Source organism: Sebastes fasciatus, chromosome 10 (genome assembly GCF_043250625.1).
Source record: "Sebastes fasciatus isolate fSebFas1 chromosome 10, fSebFas1.pri, whole genome shotgun sequence".
Classification (NCBI taxonomy): domain Eukaryota; kingdom Metazoa; phylum Chordata; class Actinopteri; order Perciformes; family Sebastidae; genus Sebastes; species Sebastes fasciatus.
In genome coordinates, this window is record NC_133804.1 from 14,949,007 (window position 1) to 14,971,222 (window position 22,216).

At 41.3% G+C, this 22,216-nt stretch overlaps 1 protein-coding gene across 1 annotated transcript; it reads right to left on the minus strand.

Annotated features, from left to right (window-relative positions):
- Positions 1–270: 270 nt before the first annotated feature.
- On the minus strand, positions 271–19,460 carry sh3rf2 (SH3 domain containing ring finger 2). Its single transcript, XM_074648396.1, has 11 exons — positions 18,687–19,460; positions 17,956–18,379; positions 12,580–12,876; positions 11,516–11,611; positions 10,044–10,442; positions 2,590–2,711; positions 2,247–2,417; positions 1,772–2,046; positions 1,418–1,680; positions 993–1,297; positions 271–865 (listed from the first exon to the last, which is right to left on the minus strand). The coding sequence occupies exons 2-11, from the start codon at positions 18,376–18,378 to the stop codon at positions 685–687; spliced, it is 2,532 nt and encodes an 843-aa protein (XP_074504497.1). The 5' UTR covers position 18,379; positions 18,687–19,460; the 3' UTR covers positions 271–684.
- Between the last annotated feature and the right edge of the window lie 2,756 nt (positions 19,461–22,216).

The following is a 22,216-nucleotide window of genomic DNA, read 5'->3' on the forward strand; positions in this document are numbered from 1 at the left end:
GCAGAATAAGTGCTAACATGTAGAACATAGGGTAACCCCCAAAACATAATATGGAGTGGTTAACTCTGCTGTAATGCTAGAATAGTTCTTGCATGAGTATTTTAACATGCTGCAAGAACAGCTAGGCCAACTTTGCTTACTCATATATCTTAATTTGTATTTGAAGATATGAATGCAGGACTTTTGCATTCAAGCAAGGATTTCTCCATTATGGTACTGTAGTTAGTTAAATGATTATAGTTAACATCTAAAATACACCAAAATACAAAACATTTTTATGTATAGTTTATTACCACATAGGCAGTACATATATTTTACCTCATAATTTCTCTAAATATATTTAAATATAGTTTGTTTCTTTGTGGGTTTTGACAAAGGCACTCACCAATGCGTGTAACATGGGTATTAAACAAGGAACAGTCTTTAGGTGGGATTCTGTGTAAAGTCTTATAATAGTACATGTGTAACAAACATGCACATACATTAAAGGACACACTATATATCTCTGGAGGATTTAACCACACTCTCATATGCACTCAGGACAAAAATAAACACCTCCTACAAAGGATTGTCAATGGCAGTATTAACCTTTGGACCTCAATACTCATCTTGTTGTTCAGCAGATCATTCAAGTCATTTGGCAGTTTGAACACGTGGAATATAGAAATATACATAACAGTGCAGTCAGCTGAGCCTCTCGAGGGCTTGAAGAACAATGCTGTGGAATAAGCCCGTCTGCCCGCTACTCTCCTGAGTAACCAGAACGCGTCCATCGGGTCGAGCCCTATGCACGAGGACGAGGTCTCCTTGAAGCAGACTGAGCTCTGAGTCCGTCTGGGCTAAATGCGTTGTGGTCACTCTGTGTCTGGAAAAAAATAAAGCAAAGAGGTTTTTGTCCAGTCCGTCAAATCAATGAAAAACTTTCAAGTCTACCCTGTCTGATAATTAACATGCTTTTTATTTTCAAGGACGAACAGATAAATCCAACGTACCTGCTGGGGCTGAACTGAGCCGACACGGCTGATAGCGACGGCCGTGACAATATTGGTTTCTGCTGGTTCAAATTTAGATCCGAACTGGCATTTTCAAGGCCTTTCCTGAGAATAGGAGCTTTTCCTTCTTTGAGAATGATCCCTGGTCCGTCTCTTCCCAGCGTGAGCGATGGGGCCCACACTTCTAACAGAGGGGGGCCAGGGCGGCTGTTGGAGGGAACGTGATTTCCTGACGACCAGGAGGCGGTCCGACGCCTTGGAGGAGGGGAGTCTTCATCTGTGAAGAACCGCACTGACTTTGCCGGCTAGGGGAGTAAAATATTTACTGTAAGGCACATGCAGATGCACATGAAGAACACAGAGTACTTAGCTTCAGACAAATGCATGCTCATGCCTCTTGCAAGAAATCACAAGTATGACATTACCTTGTCTGTATTATTCTTGTGTGAGTCGGGTCTGACTAGAATTGAATGAGGCCCATTCGGAGGCTCATGTGAAGCAGTGAAGTTCCTATCCTTAAAGACTGCAGCAGCAGAGGGCGCTGCTGACTCAGTCATCCAGCCGCGTGGTCTGCCAGAATTTTTCTTCCTCTGCAGGGCAGGCGAGTAGCCAGACGGCTGAACTTGTGCAAAGTGCTGCGAGTTGGATGGGAAGTTCAGATTGGACGTATGGGAGAAGTGGTTTGAGCCTGAAAAAACCCATTTAATAGGCATTCATTGACAACCTGGCAGAATCTCTAATTTAATCAAGCAGTTAGAAGGTAGATGTTTATCACTCACCTCTGTGAGGGTTAAAGATGCGCCTCACAGTGTCCCAACCTTGTGAAGCCCCATAGAGGGACGGTTTTCCAGCGCCAGTGGATGACATTGCATGCTGTGCTCCATTTGGTACAGATGGGATCTGTCCTGATGAGTAAATCGCTCCATCAGAGTTTACCCTATCAAGTGCAAGGACCACAGCAGGATTCTTGGCAGCTGTGGGTTTCTTTCCAGCTACTGTGTTGTACTGTGAGGACGCAATAGCTGCTTTGGTCTCCAGGAGTCTGGCTGAGGTTCTGCATAGGCAAAGAGACACTTTAGTACATACTGAACTATCTATCTCTTGTACTGGAGTTAAAGTTTTGATCCAAGCACCAACATCAGTGTTTTATTTCTGTTTCATGATGACATGTCGTCCTGCCCACACTAAATTACTGTCTGAATGCAAATGTCATTCAGCTCCCACTTTCTGCAGTCAGGGATCACAGCCTCTCACCTGAGCACAGGCGTGATGTAGTTGCTGGGCAGAATGCCCACTTTGCCCGTTCTGAGCGATAACCCACGCAGCCAACCTTCCTTGAACTTTCCGTACACTCCCACCATCTCTCCTTTCCTCAGCTCCAGCTCCTCAGGCCGTCGTGGTTTGTAGGAGTACAGGACGGCACACCTGAGGAGTCACACAGGGGGTTTGTCTATGTCACTGCCACACTTTCTACGACATAAATCCAGATTATACCGCATTTTTATGGGTATTTGAGTGTTTCTTTTTCTATTTATATATTGCACCTGCGATCTGACATTATCATATAATTAATATAATGTTTAAATCGGTGACTCACACACTGATGGAGAGCTGCTGCGTGGAGGAGTGTTTGCTGTCTGCAGAGGCAGAGGACATTTGAGGGTTCACCAGAGCCATAGAGATGGTGGGTGGAGTCTCACTGCTCATCTTCTTCTCGCTCTGTAATGGGAGGGATTAAAAATTCATCATCATATGGAACGCAAACGATGATACATGGGACATTATTTAAGAATTTATTGTATTTCTGTTTGCAAACTCGCTTTTGGCATCATTGGGCAAAAATGTCATAATAACCTTTCAGCATATTGTAATTCAAGTGTTCTGAGAGAAAACTAGACTTCTGCACCTCCTCATGGCTCTGTTTTCAGACTTTAAAAAATGTAGACCATGACGGGAGACTTTGGCCAATCACAAGTCATTTCAGAGAGAGAGTGTTCCTACTGAGTGTTCAAGCTGGTGGGCTGTGCTTGGTAAACTTTCTAATTTCACAGCTAAACAGTGCACTACAAGATGTTTCTGACAACATTTGAGGCGAGAAATAGGCATTACAGTTACAGAATATTAATTCATAATTGGCGCTGCCTAGTTTGACCGTTTGATTGGAGTTCGCAAGTGATTGACAGCTGCTCAGAGACGGCAGACTCCAGCTTGGCTCTGATTGGTTGTTTTCCTCCGGTCTGTGAAATCTCGCTGATGCTGTTAGGAGCACCGGAGGACACCAGAGGACACCAGAGGACACAGAGGCACATGATTTTTTTTCAGATTACCTGTCTCATGCACTACTGTCAGGATATAGTAACCGTTTTATATAAATAACTTTTTTTAAATCATATTTACTCCATTTCTACCCACTTTGGCTTTAAGGGACTAATAAAGTATTTTGAACTGAATTTAAAGGTTTTATTGATAACATTTTTATGTAGACGAATATTATATTAAAAATAATACATCCACAGAGCTTTAAAAGGGTGCCGAATAAAAGTATGGCTTTTCCTGAAAACAAATATTATGATTGTGAAATAATCATTTAAAAAATGTTGGCGGGTCCAAAATGAATGTTTTGTTTATCTCTGTGGAAGATATCTAACGTTTGGTTCCCACTTCTAACAAGGCTTGTGAGCCAATACTAAAACAACATTGGTATGACGTAGTGTCTCTGGGTCGTCAGTTAGTGTGGAAAAAACGGATTAATGGCTGAGACTGACGGTAAGTGCCTGGCAGGAGGAATGATCACAGCAAGCAAAAACAGTTTCAAAGGGAATGCGTGTACTATTTTAAGACAGGCAAAGATGTGAACCCATCCTTTAATATCTTCCTTCTCACAATGTCAAATAAGCAGAACTAAACCAAAATATTGGTGTTTTAATGACGGTGGTGGAGACACTATCTACCACGTTGCTCCAAAATCTCCCATAGGTGTTCAGTTGGGTTGAGATATGGTGACAGCCAAGGCCATAGCAGGGTTTCCGTCATTTACTTACTCATCACCTATTTTCAAAGGTTTTTTTTCCTTTAATTTGTCACCTGTCTGTATATTAGATACGATTTTTTCGATGTTATTAACTCCAACTTCAACTATAAAGAAATTATGATGTATACATTTGAAGTTATGTAAAATACAGTAACACTAAAAAAATATATATAATGTCCTGGCAGACTTCTTTTGCATTTTTATCTTCATAGATCTGAGCTGCTCTTTTTAAAGCTGAGAAACTCTGACAGGCTTGAAGTCAGCAGGCTGTGAGTCAGGCCTGACACAGTCAGTGACTAGCAGGGAGTGACACTGAGGTGTGTCTCAGAGCCGTTAACAACACAGTATGAAACTTAATCCCTAAATTACTTAATTGCCAAAATGAGACTGGCCATTTAGTGAGATCTTTATTATATACTTTTTTATTTTGTCCTCTGACCAAGCAAACCCCACACATAATGTTTTCTGATTGTACCATTACAGAGAGGCAAAGACAACTTTCCCAGTGCTATTATCTCCGCAGTGACGTCTACAGAGGGCTGCTGCTATTTACAGCACTAAAGCATTAATGCTGGCCTGTGGGCGTGGGGTTCCCTCCATACCTCCTGCAGCTCTGCCACCATTAAGCTGCATTCACACTGCACCTCAAAGAAGCACAAAAGAAGTCCTAATTAAGAGGCAGCCATTGCTATAGGCACAGCCTCACTTGTCAAAGGCAGTGCTGTGAGGCAGAAGAAAGCGAGATAAAGTTATGATATAATGTACTCCATCATATAGGAGAGTGGATGGATGAGAGTGCATCACTGTTATCTAAAGTTGCTTTGGCTATGAGTCTTTTGTGACATTCACATGACATTTACACTAAAAGCAACTTCCTGAAGAAAAGAGAACTTCCTGTCCTTGCCTTAATTTCTCCGTGTTGCTGAAACGGCGAGAAAGCAGAAGCAGCAGCATGGACACAGATTTTTTTAACAGCAAAGCACTGCCATCTTCTTAAATTGTGTAATATTTTTTTTTCATGCATTAAATGATTTACTTCTTGTCATTACTCTGTGTCCTTTTTCTATTCTTGGTTTGCGTTTTATCAGATACTGCTTCGGCTATGCTGCAGTCACGCAATGGCCAGGTTCAGTGACCCAGCAGTGGCAGTGGCTATATTTACATGGAGAGAGTAATTCCGCTATTGCATGCAGTGAATAAAGTCTTATTTGGTGTAAATGGTTGAGATAGTACTCCTGCAGCCAGAAGTAATGCTGCCATAAATAGACAAATTAACAGAATAATAATGTTCACCTTTTGGTGTTCTCCTGCCAGCGAGAACGAACAACCAGCAGTAGTTATGTTAGAAATTTAATTTGTATTCAATCATATGATTGTTTATTTCATTATGTCTAATCTATTTATCTAATTTTGAACACTGAGTTTCTCTCTCGAATAATGTCTTTCAGTGCATCAGCCGATAACCAGGTTCCTTACTTGTAATTATTTTAAGAAAATAATTCCCCCTGCATGTAGGCTGAATATAACAAATGTCCAAATTGATACAGAGCTCAGAGAGGTAAACAGTGGATGAAAAATCCCCAAATCCCACCCAAAAAAGATATTGTTGCAAAGCTCAACACTAGCTCATAAAGTGTGTGTTAAAGTGTGGAAAAAAAAGATAAATAAAATGTGGTTTTGGACACACAGGATAGCCAATACTGTTTCTGTGAGATGAACAAAAAGTGAATTAATTACTGACGTAAAGGCCCTGCATAATTAGACCTCTAATCGTGAATAAAGTAATGTCACCAAACTCTATTAAATAGTAAGGAGCTCATTGGCTCAGGTGATGGACTAGCAACAATTATGTTGTGTAGAACGATTTTATTAAATGTAAATATTTGGATTTTATTCACAATCACATTTTAGTTGATGAGCCAAGAGAAGCAGAAGCTGGGTTGTGAACGAGTTTGAGGTGGAAAGAGTCTTTACATTAAATTTTTATGTAGGCCTAAAATACGTTATTAAATATTGAAGTTTCATGACAGAATCACTGATATACTGCATTTTAAATAAAATAATATTTTTTTAATAAAAGCGTAATAGATTGGAAAATTAAATCAAGTTTTATTAGGGATCAGGATCTGATCTAATAGGAAATAATGACACAATTTTCTGTAAAATTTTCTGGAATATATTCTGGGCAGACTAATGGAAATTGTCCGATTTACAATAACAGCATCTTTTTTGCAGTATGGTAGGGCTGTAACTAAGGATTATTTTCATTATTGATTCATTTGGGGATTTTTTCTTATTAATTAATTAATCATTTGATCTGTTAGAAAATAGTGAAAAATGCTTAGACAATATCCCAAAGCCCATGATGACGTCTTCAATTTGCATGTATTGTCGAAGTCGAAGACTCAAAGATATTCAGTTTACTATATGAGAAAAAGAAAAAGCTAAAATTTGTGAAGCTGGACCAAGAGACTGTTTGCTTGAAAAATGATTTAAAAAACAATTTATCCCTGCTTTTATTTCATTCCATCTCAAATAAAACTCCCCCTTCACCTGCCTCAGCGAAACATCTGGGACTGCTCACAGGTGGTCCAAGATGCTGCTGCTGAGCTTTTGACCAGGTCCTCTAAAATGTCTCATGTGACAGTGATCTCTATTTCTCTGCACTGTGGCTATCCATCAAATTCAGAATTCAATTCAAGATTGTTGAGATCTTGGTGATCCTGCAAGGTCAGGCACCCAACTATATTAGCCAGTAGGTCTATAGGATCTGTTTTATCTAATAAGATAACATTTTTACTCTGTTCATCTCAGATTTTTCATTCATATATCTTGAGGTCAGAGGTCAAGGGACCCCTTTGAAAATGGCAATGCCAATTTTTCCTCGCCAAAATTCAGCCTAACTTCGGAGCGTTATTTAGCGTTCTTCCCGACAAGCTAGCATCACATGGTCGGTACCAATCGATCCTTAGGTTTATTTAGTTTCATATGATATCAGTATCTTTCAGACTGAGCCCGATACATTCTCTGAAAGAAAGAAAAGCGGCTGGTTTATATAATAAAAGATCGATACTTGACATCCATGTATCGATACAATACTGCCACGTAAAATATTGCGGTATCGATTTTTCAGTCATTTCTTTAAATATTTGTTACCTTATTTTTGTATTGTGAAGCACTTTGTGGCGTTCTGCGCTTGAGAGGTGCCATATAAATAAACCTACTTACTAATCAAACACCAAGATAATTGCTGATTCATGTCCTGTCGATCAACTAATAGTTTACTCAACTCATCGTTTCAGGTCGATTCTAGTCAATTGACAGACTTCAAGAGGAACTAAGTACCAATAAGCTTTTTGTAACACTGGTGTACCAGTGAAGTATGATGTGAAATTGAACTTTTCTATGTTGCATTTGAAGATGTTTTTGCTTTTGGCTCATTTCCATCCTAAATTTTGCTCTTACATAACCATGCCAATATTCACACTAATACGCGTCTTTTCATCCACAGTCCGTGGGAAGACGCATCCCTCTCTCTCTCTCTTTGAAACAGTGGAGCCAGAGGTGTGAGCTGTTGGGAGGCAGCACTAAGAATAGCACACATGCCGGCGTGGTCAGTGGGGAGCTGAACCTCGGCTTTAGGGCCAGAGCCCTCCGCTCCTTTAAAAAAGGGTGTGTGGCTTGTCTGCTATTACTGGCCCACTGATGTGAGAGTGAGTGTTACCTGCTTAGTGAAGAGGAAGGAGTTTGAAGGCAGGGGAGAGAGGGGTCTGTTATGTAACCAACTTTACCAGTGACTCATCATCATCAGCATGAGAGAGATAAGCAGACACGCTGAGGGACTCTCCAAGCCTCCCACTCTCTACATCTATCTCTCATTTCTCCTCCTCCTTCTTCTTACTTCTTGTCTTTTGCCTTTTTGCAGTTTGTTTTCCGTTTCTCTTCCCAGCACTACAGCACCCCTTTTTTTCAGTATTTCCTCTCACCGTTTCCTCTTCCTGTCTTATCTACTCCATTTCCTGCTTTTTAATCTTGTTCACAAGTCTCCTCCACCCTACTTCCTCTCCTGGTTCCTCTCCGACCTGCATGAGGTTTAGCATTTTTATGCTCTGACATGTATAATTGCAGGGTAGAGCTGTGAAATTCCAACTGAATCAAAGGAAATCATTATCTCAGGGGGCAGGGCACTTGGCAACAGGTTACATTATTAAGCCTTGCAGAGGCTGTTATGCTGCCACTGCACTCAGACACTAACTGGCTATGATTTTATGCAGTATTCACAGTATCTTATTACATTGTTTCTAATTTAAATGAATGACTACGTGTCCGACTGCATGAGATTGTTGATATGAAATATATCCACCAAAACATTTAAGCTAATGTGATCAGAACTAATATACTTTTAGCATTTTCGCAGCATGCTATTTCACAGTGTTTCTATCTAGATGTTGGTCATGTAAACATAACTAAAGAAATTGAATGCCCACAAAAATGTCTCATGGAGATGTTCCACATCCATCCATCATCCTGCCATGCGATACAGGCTGTATAAAATATGCAGCAGGTATCATGTTGGTCACATGAAAAGAGTGGGTAAGCATTTCATCCTGATAGCCAGCTGAGAACAAAATATTTCTAAATGTATGGTCAGAGGTTTTATTCATAGATGCCAAAGGCTGCCCTGAAAGAGCTGAAAGTTTCAAGAGTCGGTTTCAAGAGCATTCGAGACTTTGTCACACACACACCCTTGTGATTAATTTAGATCACATGATAGCAGTAAAGGCAAGCTCAGTTTTTCAGTAGCGTTGTCCTTCGTAGAAGCTAATAGAAGCACTTAAACTGGGCCTCTATGTGTTTTACACTTACAGAGGAGCTTTAACAATAAGACAAGTACACAACTTCCCTCAAGTACTATATTATCTCCTTGAGCTGAAGAAAGACAAAGGACACACACCCTCATCGATGAGGGGAAACCCTGGCTTATGTCCCTGGAGTCTTGATTGAAGACCTTTCAAAGTTGCGGTCCTCTCACCTTCAGTCCTTGCTCCTTTCATATCTAGCCCTTTTCCACATCTGTGTTGTCTCAATGAGAGCCACTTAATCATGTGGCGGCCAACATAAGGGCGATGCCTCTCTTTCATTCCTTAAGCTTAGTGTCATGGTTCCCTCCTTGCGCCCCTGAGGGATCCTTCGGTGACTCAGATAAAAACATCTATTATCTCACAGAAAACCTCCGTGCCGTTTGCCGACCACATGTTTTCTGTTAAAACAAATCACTGCAAACAAAACAAAAGCCAGACGCAGTTTAGCTCAACGATTATGAGGAAGAGGAATCTGAAAAGAAACTTTATCACATCATCTCTATAGCATGCATAAAGGCAGATATGTCGGCACTAGGGCTGTCAAAGTTAATGTGAGAATAACATGTCAATGCAAAGGAGGATAAATAATGCTCCAAACTTTCACTAAATTTTGACGATGGAAAACTGCCATGGCCATTTCCACAGAGGCCCCTTGACCTTTGACCTCAAGACATGTAAATGAAAATGGGCTCTATGGGTAGCCACGAGCCTCCCCTTTACAGACTTGTCCACTTTATGATATCATATATAGCATATATCACATGCAGTTTGGGGCAAGTCATAGTCAAGTCAGCACACTGACACACTGACAGCTGTTGTTGCCTGTTGGGCTCGAGTTTGCCATGTTATGATTTCAGCATATTCTTTATGCTAAATGCAGTACCTGTGAAGGTTTCTGGACAAGATTTGTCATTGTTTTGTGTTGTTAACTGATTTCTATAAATATATAAATACATTTGCATAAAGCAAGCATATTTACCCACTCCCATGTTGATAACAGTATTAAATACTTGTCAAATCTCCCTTTAAGGTACATTTTGAGCAGATAAAAATGTGTAATATATTTGTGATTAATCTCGATTAACTATGGATAATCATGCGATTAATCGCGATTAAATATTTTCATCAATTGACAGCCCTAGTTGGCACATGACTCACCTGTAGGTGTCTGTGTGTGGTGTCAGAGTGGCGTCTGATTCGCTGAGAGTTCACTCTCGAGGGATGAGAGTGGCCCCGGGCAGCAAGAGACACAGAGAGGTGGTGTGGCTGACCCGGACGGCTGAAATTGTTGAAGGTGCTGATGTTGCTTGTCTCTCCTCTGGTAGTCTGATAAAAGTTGATGCTGCTGGCTGTGGGCTGTTTCCGCTGGTTGGAGAGGGGCAAAGCATTGATGACGGATGTCTTCGCTGGGACTTGAGAGACTCCGTAATGGGTGGTCGCATTGGATACGTCAGTGGCCTTGTCTTTGCCCCCGCTCCCGGTCCGATGGTAAAATTCTGTTGAGTCACTCCCCTTCCGACTCTTCCCCTCTAGCAGTTTGGCAGCCACCGTGTTTGGCTGGAAGAGATGAACACATGGAGAGATACCACAGTGAAAATCAGGATAACACAGAATAGTCAAACCTCAGTCAAGAGAATTCTCTCCAACTCGCTCCTACCTGCTCCTATCTGCTCCTATCTGCTCCTGCTGATCAGCGAAACGGCTGACTAAATACACCCACTTATCACTACTCCACTCACCCCTACAACTTGTTGGACGGGCAGGCAGACGGGAGCATAAGTACCAGCCAGTAAGCCAGGGAGGGTTGACTGGTGCTCAGAGAGACGCTGCACAGACTGACAGGCATGGCAGGGTTAATGCTTTCACTCCCCACAGTGATGTGCTGTTATGCCACCCAAGCAGAGAAAGCATTACTGTGTCTTCACGCCTGGCTGCACGACAGGAGGAGAGGCTCGGAAAGGAGAGGGGAGAGGAGAGAAGAGGAGGATGAAAGAATAGAGTACAGATAGAAGATGATGAAGAGCACCACTGAGGCGGGGCTTTAGCAGGAGACATGGGTGGACAGGAGATGAAAGGAGGCGTAAGAAGAGGAGAGGACTAATAATAAGAGACAAAATATTAGGAAAAAAATGTTTTAAAGCAGATGACAAGTGGGGGAAGTAAACAAGAACTGAATAAGGCACCACATTAACCCCACTGTAGCAACACATACAATTCTCCCCGGCACGGATGAAGTTAATTCCTGGAGGCAGAAAGTACAGAGGAAAACAAATGACAGTCAGCTAGCTAAGCAAGCGCTGCCAGCCTGAGCAAGCCACATAGTCACACACTAATGAGCAGCTGCAGACACAGCAAGGCTTCAGACAGATTATCTCTCTGCCTCAGCACTTTGCAGCGCAGGAGTGACATTTACGTATGAATCAAAGATTTGAATGAAAATCAAGGTAGCGCCCTGGCAGTGACCTGGAATTAATGACATCCAGCGACGACATCTACGGTTCAATTCATTACAAGAGCTGCACCATCAGAGCGGAGTGCCAAACGGCAGGTGTCGACCTTGATCACGCTGAAAAGGCCGCGACCCACATTCAAACAATGAAGGAAGTAAAAGAGAGAGAGAGATAGCTCACCTCTGTAAACTGCAGAGGGCAAATTCCAACTTTGTCCCAGAGCTTGGCTTCAATCCAGTGTTCATCCACCCGTCTGATGACAGTAAGGATGTCCCCCTGTAAACCAGAAAGAAAAGACACACAACTGAACTTAGAGAAAGTGGCGACAAGGTGAGAGGCAGAGAAACCACTGGCCAGGTGTTTATGACAGAGCGTGCTCGCCCTGGAGACTGAGCACTCTCCGAGCTCTACATCTCTCCTGCAGCATGTGACATCAACTGGCTTTGTGTCTGCCGGCCCAGTCCTTTCTGTGGCCAGCCTCGCTCTAAAAACCATTTGACCGTCTGCATTAAAACTGAAAAAAAAAAAAAAACTGAGTGCAAGTGTGCTTTAATGGAGAGTACTGAGGCCCTTATATAACCGCCTCAGAAACCCTTAAGGGTTAGTAACAACCGCTGCAGCAGAGGTCTGAGCCTGCAGCTCCACAAGTCTCTCAAAGCAGTGAAAAGAACTAAAAGCAATGATAATATCCAGGGAAATAAAGCTAATTCTAGAATTCATGAAACTGTAAAAAGTAAATATTTTAGAGCTGCAACGATTAGTCGAACAAGTCGATCTACAGAAAATGAATCAGCAACAATTTTGTTATTTGAATAATCCTAAAAGTCATTTTTTAAACAAAAATGGCAAAACTTTACTGGTTCCAGTCTCCCACTTGTGTATAGTTTCTGATTTTTTTAATCTTCCATGATAATAAATTGAATACCTTTGGGTTTTGGACTGTTTTTTGGACAAAACAAGACCTTTGCTCTCTTATAAATCCAATGATTGCTCACAGACCAAAGATTAATCGAGAAAATTATCGGTAGAATATAAAATATCTGATATGTTTTTCTTCATACATACTAAAATGAAGGTTAATGCTTCATTATTCCCTGAAGTGTAATCATTTTCTTTATGCATTAATTCAAAAGTAGGAAACCCTGCGAGTATTTTAAAAGATAAAGTATACATATACAATACTGAGCCCTATTAAAGTGAGTAAGTGTTCCTGCTGTGTTAAGTCATTAGTTAGAGAGTCAGACCTTGAGGAAGCTGAGACAATATTTACTGTCTTCCAGATTCCTCTCTTCGGGGTTAAAGTCGAGCAGCGCCCTGCAGAGAGCCGGAGGTTGGGACTGCTGGAGGGGCTGCAGCTGAGGCATCTGGCTGACGGCCTGCGGCATGCTGGCAGTGACAGAAGCATCGCTACTGTCGCCGGCGTTTCCGTGGTGCCAACCCTCATCCACTTTGTGTTTCGGCATGATACCGTTCGCAGGCGTGAGGACCAGCTCTCCTGACGAATCACCGTGTCGGTTACGCATCGGAGCTCTGAGAGCAAGCTGAAAAACAGACGAAAACAAATCAGCTGCTGTACGTTCAAATGAAGTGGTGAATTTATTTAACATGATGATATACATTTCTGAAGATGGTGAAATCAATGTCTTTAAAGATGTTTGGGGTGTAAAGGCCCTCTAGGCTGAACTCTGTTTTAAAGATGAAAAAATATTGAGTCAATACAACTGTATTTTAAGAAGGTGAAGCACGACACTCTTTATTTAGTCATTTAACTGTGACAAACAGTGATCAGGGTATTTGCTGATTCATTGTTTAAAAAGAGAGACAACAGGCTCACATATCTGTAAAATGACACGATCCAGACACAGATTACAGGCTCTCGGTGAGTGTTCAACACATGCTAGTTTCAGTTTTATTAACAAGGGTGCGTGGTGTCAAACCTAATAGATTTTGTGCAGACAAAGACGTGTGATGTTCTTATCTAGATTTGCAAATGTGTCTCATACACATCCTTTTCCCCTTTTAAGATGATATTATCAAGTGTTGACTCAAGTTTCACTGTAAATGTCTTTTTTTTCAGTGATGTTGAGGGTAAACAGCACATAAACGGCCCTGAGACACTAACTGATTTTCTGCAAATATTATATACAGCATATAATAGAATATTTCAGAACTTGCATGACGTTTCACAAAATGAATTTTACCTTGCTGTCTTTCAGAGGCTGTAGCAGGCTCAATTTTAGAGCTATATCATATGGAACTAAAAAAAACTAAGGAATCCTTTGGTACCAACTATGTCATACTAGCATGTCAGGAAGGAGGCTAAATAACGCTCCAAGGTTAGGGTTAATTTTGTCGAGGGAAAAACTCATGGCCACTTTTACAGGGCTCCCTTGACCTCTGACCTCAAGATATGTGAATGAAAATGGGTTCTATGGGTACCCACGAGTCTCCCCTTTACAGACATGCCCACTTTATGATAATCACATGCAGTTTGGGGGAAAAAAATGCATATTTTTTTTGCAATGTTTTTTGCATGAAGTATAAATATGTTATTTTCCCCTATTCTATAATGGTGTATTTTAATATTTTTGCAAACTGGGGTCCCTAAACAGCCTTGGAATTGCATAAATTGGGTCTCACTGTAAAGCTAAGACTCTTGTGGATCCAATGAGCCCAACTGTATTCATGTGTGATGATGTTAGTCCCCATAGTAGCCATTTCACTGTAGGGAGACCTTTTTTATTTTTATTTGACCTCACTGTATAAAATGACCCTTGGTGACCTCTAGGATAATCACAGCCTTATGAATTTTACAGCCACAAATTAGAGACCTAGGGCATTCAGTGGATGTATGGCTTTCCTAGGTATACTGACAATAAGGGGGTTTCTGAGAAGTTTCCACAACAGAAGTGCTCGCCATCAGATCACCGAAAAATGCAATTCTTGCAGAAATCTCTAAATGTCAAAAGTTCGAGATACTAAATCACAGCATGTTTTTTTCTATGGTGTTCCTCAAGGTCTTGGTGTCTTAATGTGGTATTCTGGAGGGATTATTGATCAATTGTTGGGTGGTAACAAATGGTTAAATTTAGCACCAAATCTGTGTAACAAATGGTATCAACCCAAAAATTGCTGCAACAACTTATGAGACATAACAGAGCATGGGGATGACCATTATATCCCTTTATCATAATGTTCTAAGCCTTGATACACTTTTACAATTTATTTCAATTAATTAATGAAATCATGTTTATTTCTGATTTAATGATGAGAACAACTTGTCACACAGTGCTGGGCTGCATCTCAAATTAATCTTCAGGTTCCCAGCTTTCAGATGATGTACACCACTTCTATGAGACATCTACTGCTGACCTGCTGATCTCCAGCAGCTCTACGGTGGGTCAATTACGGTGAACTGAATCCCTTTTTCAAAGAATTATGCATTCTGCTTTTATATTTAATTTGAATGGTGTTTTTCAGGAATTTAAATCAATCTGCAATAATAACACCGATTCTAATAAACCGCCGACATCGATCTACTTTTCCTCCTTAGTGTCAGGCCGACCTTACTTTTTATCAGGTTCCTCCTCATAAATCTATCTACAGACCACGTGTTGTTTCTTTTGAGATAAGCTCACTGAAATGAACTGTTGTGATGCCTGGCCTTAGTGAAACGATGATGGTAGAGAAAATTACAGGGGATGCAAAACCAAACAGTAAAAAAACTAACCATTCGATGACTGTACAAACCGAACCGTGGCACCACTATTAAATACAGGCCTGCTAATTATGTGATGACCTGTACCATGTACCTGAGACATCGAAGAGCCAATTATCTGAAAAAAGGCCTACTTGAATATTAAGTAGCCTGTCTTATTTTATGTATAAAATCTGTTTTACGGCTTCATAAAATATAGATAAATATAGTCATTACTATCAATCAATCATTATATATTTTGGGGTTCAAACAAATGGTTATGTTTTTCTTCTCCCTAATGTGCAAAACAAACCGAACCTGATACAGTGACGCAATACGAACCGAATCAAAGGCTTGTTGAGCCGATGCACCACCAGTAATTACAGTGTAACGTTTTTTCACGGGAGGTTTCTGAAGTACGCGTTTGAAGGGCGGAAGAATGATCCCAAACTCACCCTGGTGAACCTGACTGCGCTTTTTGAACTCTGGCTGAACTCAAGCTACAGATTATAAGTAAACTCTTAAATGCTCAAAGCAGTTGATGCACAGGACTATAGAGGAGGCAGGTTTCTTTGTTTCTCATCACCTCAGAGAATAAAACATCAGCATCAAATTAAAACTGCGTAATGATTTACTGGCTGTGAAGTACCTTTATGATCCTCAGATCTCTGATGGGTTTAAAGTAGGTGACAGTGCAAAATGTGCTGCACAGACCTGCATTATACAAATAAGTAATGTTAAAACATGCACCAAAAATAGTCTTATTTTATAATTTTCCAGACCTAAGTAAGTTAAAGCAATGAAATACATTGAATCTTTGTACGTAACACACTAATTTCTCCCATTCCATTTGCTATATTTGGAAAATTCCTACAGTATGGTCTTCCTACGCCTGTTGCCCTGTATAATAGGTGTTATACTGTATATAAGTTAATATAGAGCTCTCCTCACTCAGGTCATGTCTGAGGACAAGGAAAAAACTCAGGAGTAGGGCTGTCCTCAACCAAAGAATTTCTTAGGCAACTAACACACATACAATTTTGTCGACTAATTGATTAGTTGATTTAATCGACAGACTTCTGAAACTGAGTTTCTCCACAAAGAATCACACAAAAGCACCACTTTAGATCTTGTGTTTATCAAAGATGCGCTCATATGTTTCTTGGAAATAAGTCATTCAGAATGAAAAAAGCATAAAAATGATTAATCGACTACAAAAATCTTAGCTGACTAAGACCAAAACAACCGATTAATCGGCTACGAGGGGGCAGCCCTACTCAGGAGTAATGTGGTTTTGATTTTCTCTGTGATGTGAGACAGAGATGAAATCATCCTCTGTCTTAAATACACCTGTAGAGTAATGATAGACACCATTCGTACAGGTTTGAAGGGACCTCATCACTTTAGGCCTGGATGAACACTTCGTCAGAGGAAACATTTTGATAGGTTGGATCACACTCCAGCTCTAATGCGCCACATAATCTCATACAGGCAAAAAGCCCATTAAAATTTGGTGAACACACAGTGGTGAGTAATTAAATAGGTCAGGAATAAATCAACTAGAGTCTAGACATCATAGGGTTGGGAGAGAAGACAATAAATACCATGAGGAAATATACATTTCTCAACTGTCAGAGATTTCACCACAGCGTCTACACGGAGCAACAGTAGCTCTGCCTTTAACATGTGTGGGCGTATTAGGACATTGTGGGCAATGTTGCAAATCAATGAGCAGGATTGCTCTATAAAACACTTTGATTTGTCTGGTATCTATTTTACTGGATGAGCCAAAAACAAACATTCATGTCTGGTGATTTCATCCATTAAAGTTTCTAAATTGATTTTCCAGAAAATTTACACTATCGCAATATGGTTTATATCAATATTGTAATAAACAAAGCTTACGTGATAATAAAGCATTAACGCACATTTGTTTTGACGCCACTCATTTCTTTAAAGCATTAACGCAATTTGAGATTTTTAGGTTGTAACAGGCTCAGTTTTAAAGCTAGAGTAGCATCATATGACACTAGAAAACCTAAGGAATCCATTGGTACCAACCATGCTTGTTGCGAAAGAGGCTAAATAACGCTCAAAACTTACGCTATACGTAAGGAAAAACTGGCAAGGGTTCCCTTGACCTTTGACCTCAAGATATGTGAATGAAAATGGGTTCTATGGGTACCCACGAGTCTCCCCTTTCCAGACATGCCCACTTCATGATAATCACATGCAGTTTGGGTCAAGTCATAGTCAAGTCAGCACACTGACACACTGACAGCTGTTGTTGCCTGTTGGGCTGCAGTTTGAGATGTTGTGATTTGAGCATATTGTGTTATGCTAAATGCAGTACCTGTGAGGATTTCTGGACAATATTTGTCATTGTTTTGTGTTGTTAATTGATTTTAATAAATATATACATACATTTGCATTGTAAGAGTTAAATACTTGACAGATCTCCTTTTAAGGTACATTTTGAACAGATAAAAATCACGATTAATTTGCGATTAATCGCGATTAAATATTTTAATCGGTTGACAGCCATACCGTTCGATACCCTAGGAGGTCGTGTTTAAAATCCAAAGTAAGGAGGAACAAATGCATTCAAAATCTAAAAAAGGTTGGGCTTTGGAATATGGTCAGCATTCCTGTAATGTTTGAATAACAAATGTTTTAATCCTTGAATAGGCTTAACCCATTCACAAACACCACTGAGCCTGCGAATTATTCTTTTTTTGGGGTCACACAGTGTACGTTGTTTCACTGAAAGGACAATAACAGTAGGTTATGGCCATCAAAAGATTGTGTAATTTCCTGTAATAGAAACAAAAACTCATCACATAATTTGTCACCCAAAGCAGAGACAAAGTTGTTCATATTTCTTATAGATATGAAGCGGTTTAGGCCGGGGTCGTGCACTGACCTCATTGTGCCCTTGCTTCTCTCTGTGTTGACTCTCAAGCTGCTGCTGCTGACCCTCCCTGACAGTCAAGCTGCCCCTGACCGAGGGCATTGCGTAGCGGGCTGTGTGTCTGTCCCTGCTGGGCCCCTGGAGCCCCTCCAGGAGCCGCACCAGCAGGATGTTTGTAGGAAGCTCCTCCACCGTCCTGGCCGAGACAGGAGCTCGACACTCTGGGCAGAGCAGCTGGGAGTGGGCAGCCTGGTGCCTCTGCTGCAAGCAGGACTTACAGAAAGTGTGCTGGCAGGGCAGCACCTTGGCTGACACGTCCAGTGGCTCGAAACACAGAGGGCATTCCAGCAAGGCACTTAAAGACAGCTCCTCCATTTTAAAAGGGCCACCACCTCTCTTTGAGACTGCTGCATCTGACACACTGTAGTCCACCATGCTGACAAGAGAGAAAGAGAGAAAACAAGGAGTTAAAGTCAGAAACTCAATGAATGAGTTACAACATTACTGACCAAAGTCTTTCTACTGCATACAATCCAATAATACTCATAATACAATAACTTCCAATAGTTTGACAAGGTGAAATGACTAAGATAAGCTACTATTATGTAAACACTACACACTGCTTGCGCACAGGTGTTAGCTCACCTGGCTGCTGCTGCACAGGTGAGACAGTAAACAGGAAATATCAGCAGAAGACATGAAATATCATCATATTCGCCTCAATAACACATTAAAGTACTTACAAATGTAAATCTGCAGGCTGTCACAGAGGTATTCCTCACACTCCGGTTAGGAAATGCGTAACTTTTCCACCTCATGTCGCCATGACGCAGTGCGCGGAGGACGATGGCACAGCGCGCGACGCACTTACAGGACCGGCGCGTGAGCTTTACATTCCAGCTCGTGCACAAACAAGATTGTGATGACGACACGAAAAACCACCTGTGAAAATTAGAAGTAAAAAGCAACTAGGTAACGAGGTCTCAACCACAACCAGACTCATTCATCAGGAACTGGATCACATTTCAGTGTCATGTCCGACTCAGTTTAACCCTTTAATCAGCTCACAAATATATTACTACATCATTAACTTTAATCACAGGAAAATTTCACAATGTGATAAAAAAAATAATACTTTATGTAAAATAATTATAAAAATATGTTCTATGTAAAGACAACTGTTAAGAATTGCTAAACTAGTTTTTAAATTAGGATTAATTAAAAAAATGTTTTAAAGGTCTATTTAACATTAAGTATAGGCGTAAATTTCAAAATTATTCAGTCTTATAATGCTTTTGGGATATTTATACATCTTATTTCTATAATTGTTATGTATGAGTACCACTTTTATTGATTAAAATGTGTAGAAAAGGGGAAATGAAAAGCAGAGCAGTGTTTCCAGCTCTGTCATGTGACATGGTCTCCCTCTACTGGTGCATTCACTGACCAACTCTGCAGCTTCACCTGCATCAATCCTACTGGAAACAACAAAAGAAAAATCAAATAAACCATGAACTCTACATAGTATTAGTCTATGCTAGACATGCAAAGCAGTGTGTTATTGATGGTGCACAATACTGTCTTATCACCGTTTTTTATCTATTTGCTTTATTATTGTTTGGATTTGCACAGTCCAAACCCCACACACTCCCTTTCTGGGAGACTAAATAATTTATCCATATTGGCTATGTACCGAAAGTTCAGGACATCTGTTTGAATTTTTTAAAACCAGCATGAATCTTTCATCTCTTTCTACACGTCAGCAGAACTCTGGGAATTCTAAAAATGTGCATACGGCTTTTGCAGAGAGAGAGAGAGAGAGATTAACCATGACTTATTTACATGTTCATATCAATGTTGATACAGGCCCTTGCTCTCAAGCCTCTCACAGTTTAATAGCTCTGGCAGAGAAAAGGGGGGAGCCTAAACAGGACCTCATTTAGTTCATGTTTCTTCTGGATTGAGAGTTAACTCCTTGATGACTGTAGTGCTCTCATCTGTGAGTGATGGATCTTCTGTCATCCAATCACAGATACAGAGAGGAGGGAGTGCACATGCAGAGGAAGTCAGTGCATAAGTGCCTATCAGCTTCTTACAGCCCGACGGTCAGTCTGGCCTCTGCTGAGGAGCCTCGGATGAAGTGTGGATGGGGGGTACTGTGTTTGATGGTTCTGATACTATCTGATGGAGAGGTTGGAGGGTGTCCCCAGGGATGCCTCTGAGCTTGGTGTGCTGTCTCTCAGAATATCATGGCTTGTCACAAGCTTCTGTATAGGAGGAGTGCCTTCTTCTCCAGCTTTCATGTTTTATTTAAAATGCTGTCTTACTCAGAGAGCGCTGCGAACTCATTGAATGTGATCTGTCTCAGCATTGCCTTTCCCTCCTTTTTTTCCGTATTGCTTTCTCCCCCCCCCCCCTCTGTCTGTGGCTGTGCTTGATCATTTGACTGTGCAGATGTGCTTCAAAGTGTATACGAGGATGTATTTCACCAGTTTAATTTGAACAAGGTGTCAGTCAAAACGCATAATCCTCGTGCAGCAGTTTGATGAGGATTAACCACAAATCGAACAGCACACTTTAGGTGCATCAGAGCCACGTAATTAACTTCTCCCTTTCAGAGGGAACTAATCCTCCACCCAAAATTTGGCTGCCGTCATAGCTGTGCAGCGGTTCCCAGGTGCTGATTAGGTGATTCATTATTGTTGTTTCTCTTTCTTGTCTGAAAGATGTATTGACTAGTCAGCTTTCTCTCACAGAGTGAACACGTGAGGTGGGGCTGTATGTTTGGAGGGCAAACAAACACAGCACTCCAGTCAGACTGGCTCAACCGGAACATCTGAAGTTGTTTGGATAACCGCATGTGTGCACATGCAGACACCTCACCTTTTTATACAGGTGAGGTGTCCACTCCCATTGTCTGTCCAGCTGACAAAAGAGTGGTATGTTAAGTGGCCTGCCTGAAAGCCTGGTAATGTAATCTAGGATGAAAATGTATGCAGCAGCAGCAGGCAGCCCCCACCAGATGCTGTCATTAACATCCATCCGTAAAGCAACTTTGCGATTCTTCCACCCACAGTTTGTTCTGCCTGGTCCTCCTCTGCCAGCAGATTGAAACCTATAAATATTTCATATTTGATAAATAAATGAAACAACCTCTTTTCTTACTTCTGGGTAGCGCACTAAGTTGCTCCCCTGCCTACGTCTGCAGGAGCTTATTATCGCACAGTTCTGACATGGTTTCAGTCATCGCCTAAATGAGGTTTGGCTCAGGGACATTTTCATTATTTTTCAAATATGCATCCATTCTGGTGGTAACAATAAAATGTTTTTTTCAATAGTAGGTGCTCCTGTTCAGTTTAGCGCCATTATCGAGGTATATTTTAAGACGTCCTAAAGCATTTCATGAATTAAATATTTTGTGCGGTGTCAGAGCGTCTCAGTGTTTCTTTAGGAAAAGATACTATTCTGTCTTTTCTCCGCAGCCAAAACATGCATTTATGCTTTTTCAGAAGACACCAGAGTGACACCTTATCCCATAATGTCATTAATGACCTCCTTTGACCTCTCTCTCAGCCTGTTGGGTCCCTCCATACATTACTCACATGGGACCTATATGCTATTTACAGCTGTCTTCCTTGTCAGACTGTAGGCGGTGTGCATCAGAAGCAGCACTCTAGGCTCATGTGACTTTACGCTAGACCTCACCTTCGTATTTAAGTGTGTGAAAGTAACTCAACTAAAAACAACCTGAGGGAAGCGGTGCTGAGAGGCGGGCCCTCAGCTTCGAGCTGAAACACCTGAGCCAGAGTAAAGTTTAAGCTTTTCTGTTGGGTTTTTTGTCTGCAGGAACGACGGTGCTGAAGTCTTTTGGTGTGCAAATGCTCCAGCAGCTGTTTGAGTTGGAGATGTGCACGAGGGAAACTAAAAATAGGACGCGCACACCTCTGAGCCAGCTGCCTCCTCACTGCCTTTGGGACTGCCTTTGCGTCTCCCCTCTCTCCTCTTTCAGGCCTCTTGCTCTCCCCCCTTTCACAGAGTGGCTGTTATTGTTACCCCTCTCTCTCTCTATTTTCCTACTTTTCTCAGTCCCTGAATCAGGCCTTGTGTGTCTGGCCCATCCTGTGCTGGCATGAAAGACCTGAAACGGGACACCGCCTCCCCTCACTATGGTCCATTATCCAGCCTGATGGGAAACTAGAACACTGTGGCGCAGTACTGAGAATGTGAAGTCGCCGTCCCATGAGTCTCGGATCCAATTATTTGAGAAGCACAC

Excerpts from the sequence above, each read along its gene's own strand:
- sh3rf2 (XM_074648396.1), bottom strand. The coding sequence starts at position 18,378 with ATGGTGGACTACAGTGTGTCAGATGCAGCAGTCTCAAAGAGAGGTGGT. Across the intron at positions 2,047-2,246 it reads TACATCACGCCTGTGCTCAG|AACCTCAGCCAGACTCCTGG; the intron begins GTGAGAGGCTGT and ends TTGCCTATGCAG. Across the intron at positions 866-992 it reads GCTCAGTTCAGCCCCAGCAG|ACACAGAGTGACCACAACGC; the intron begins GTACGTTGGATT and ends ATTTTTTTCCAG.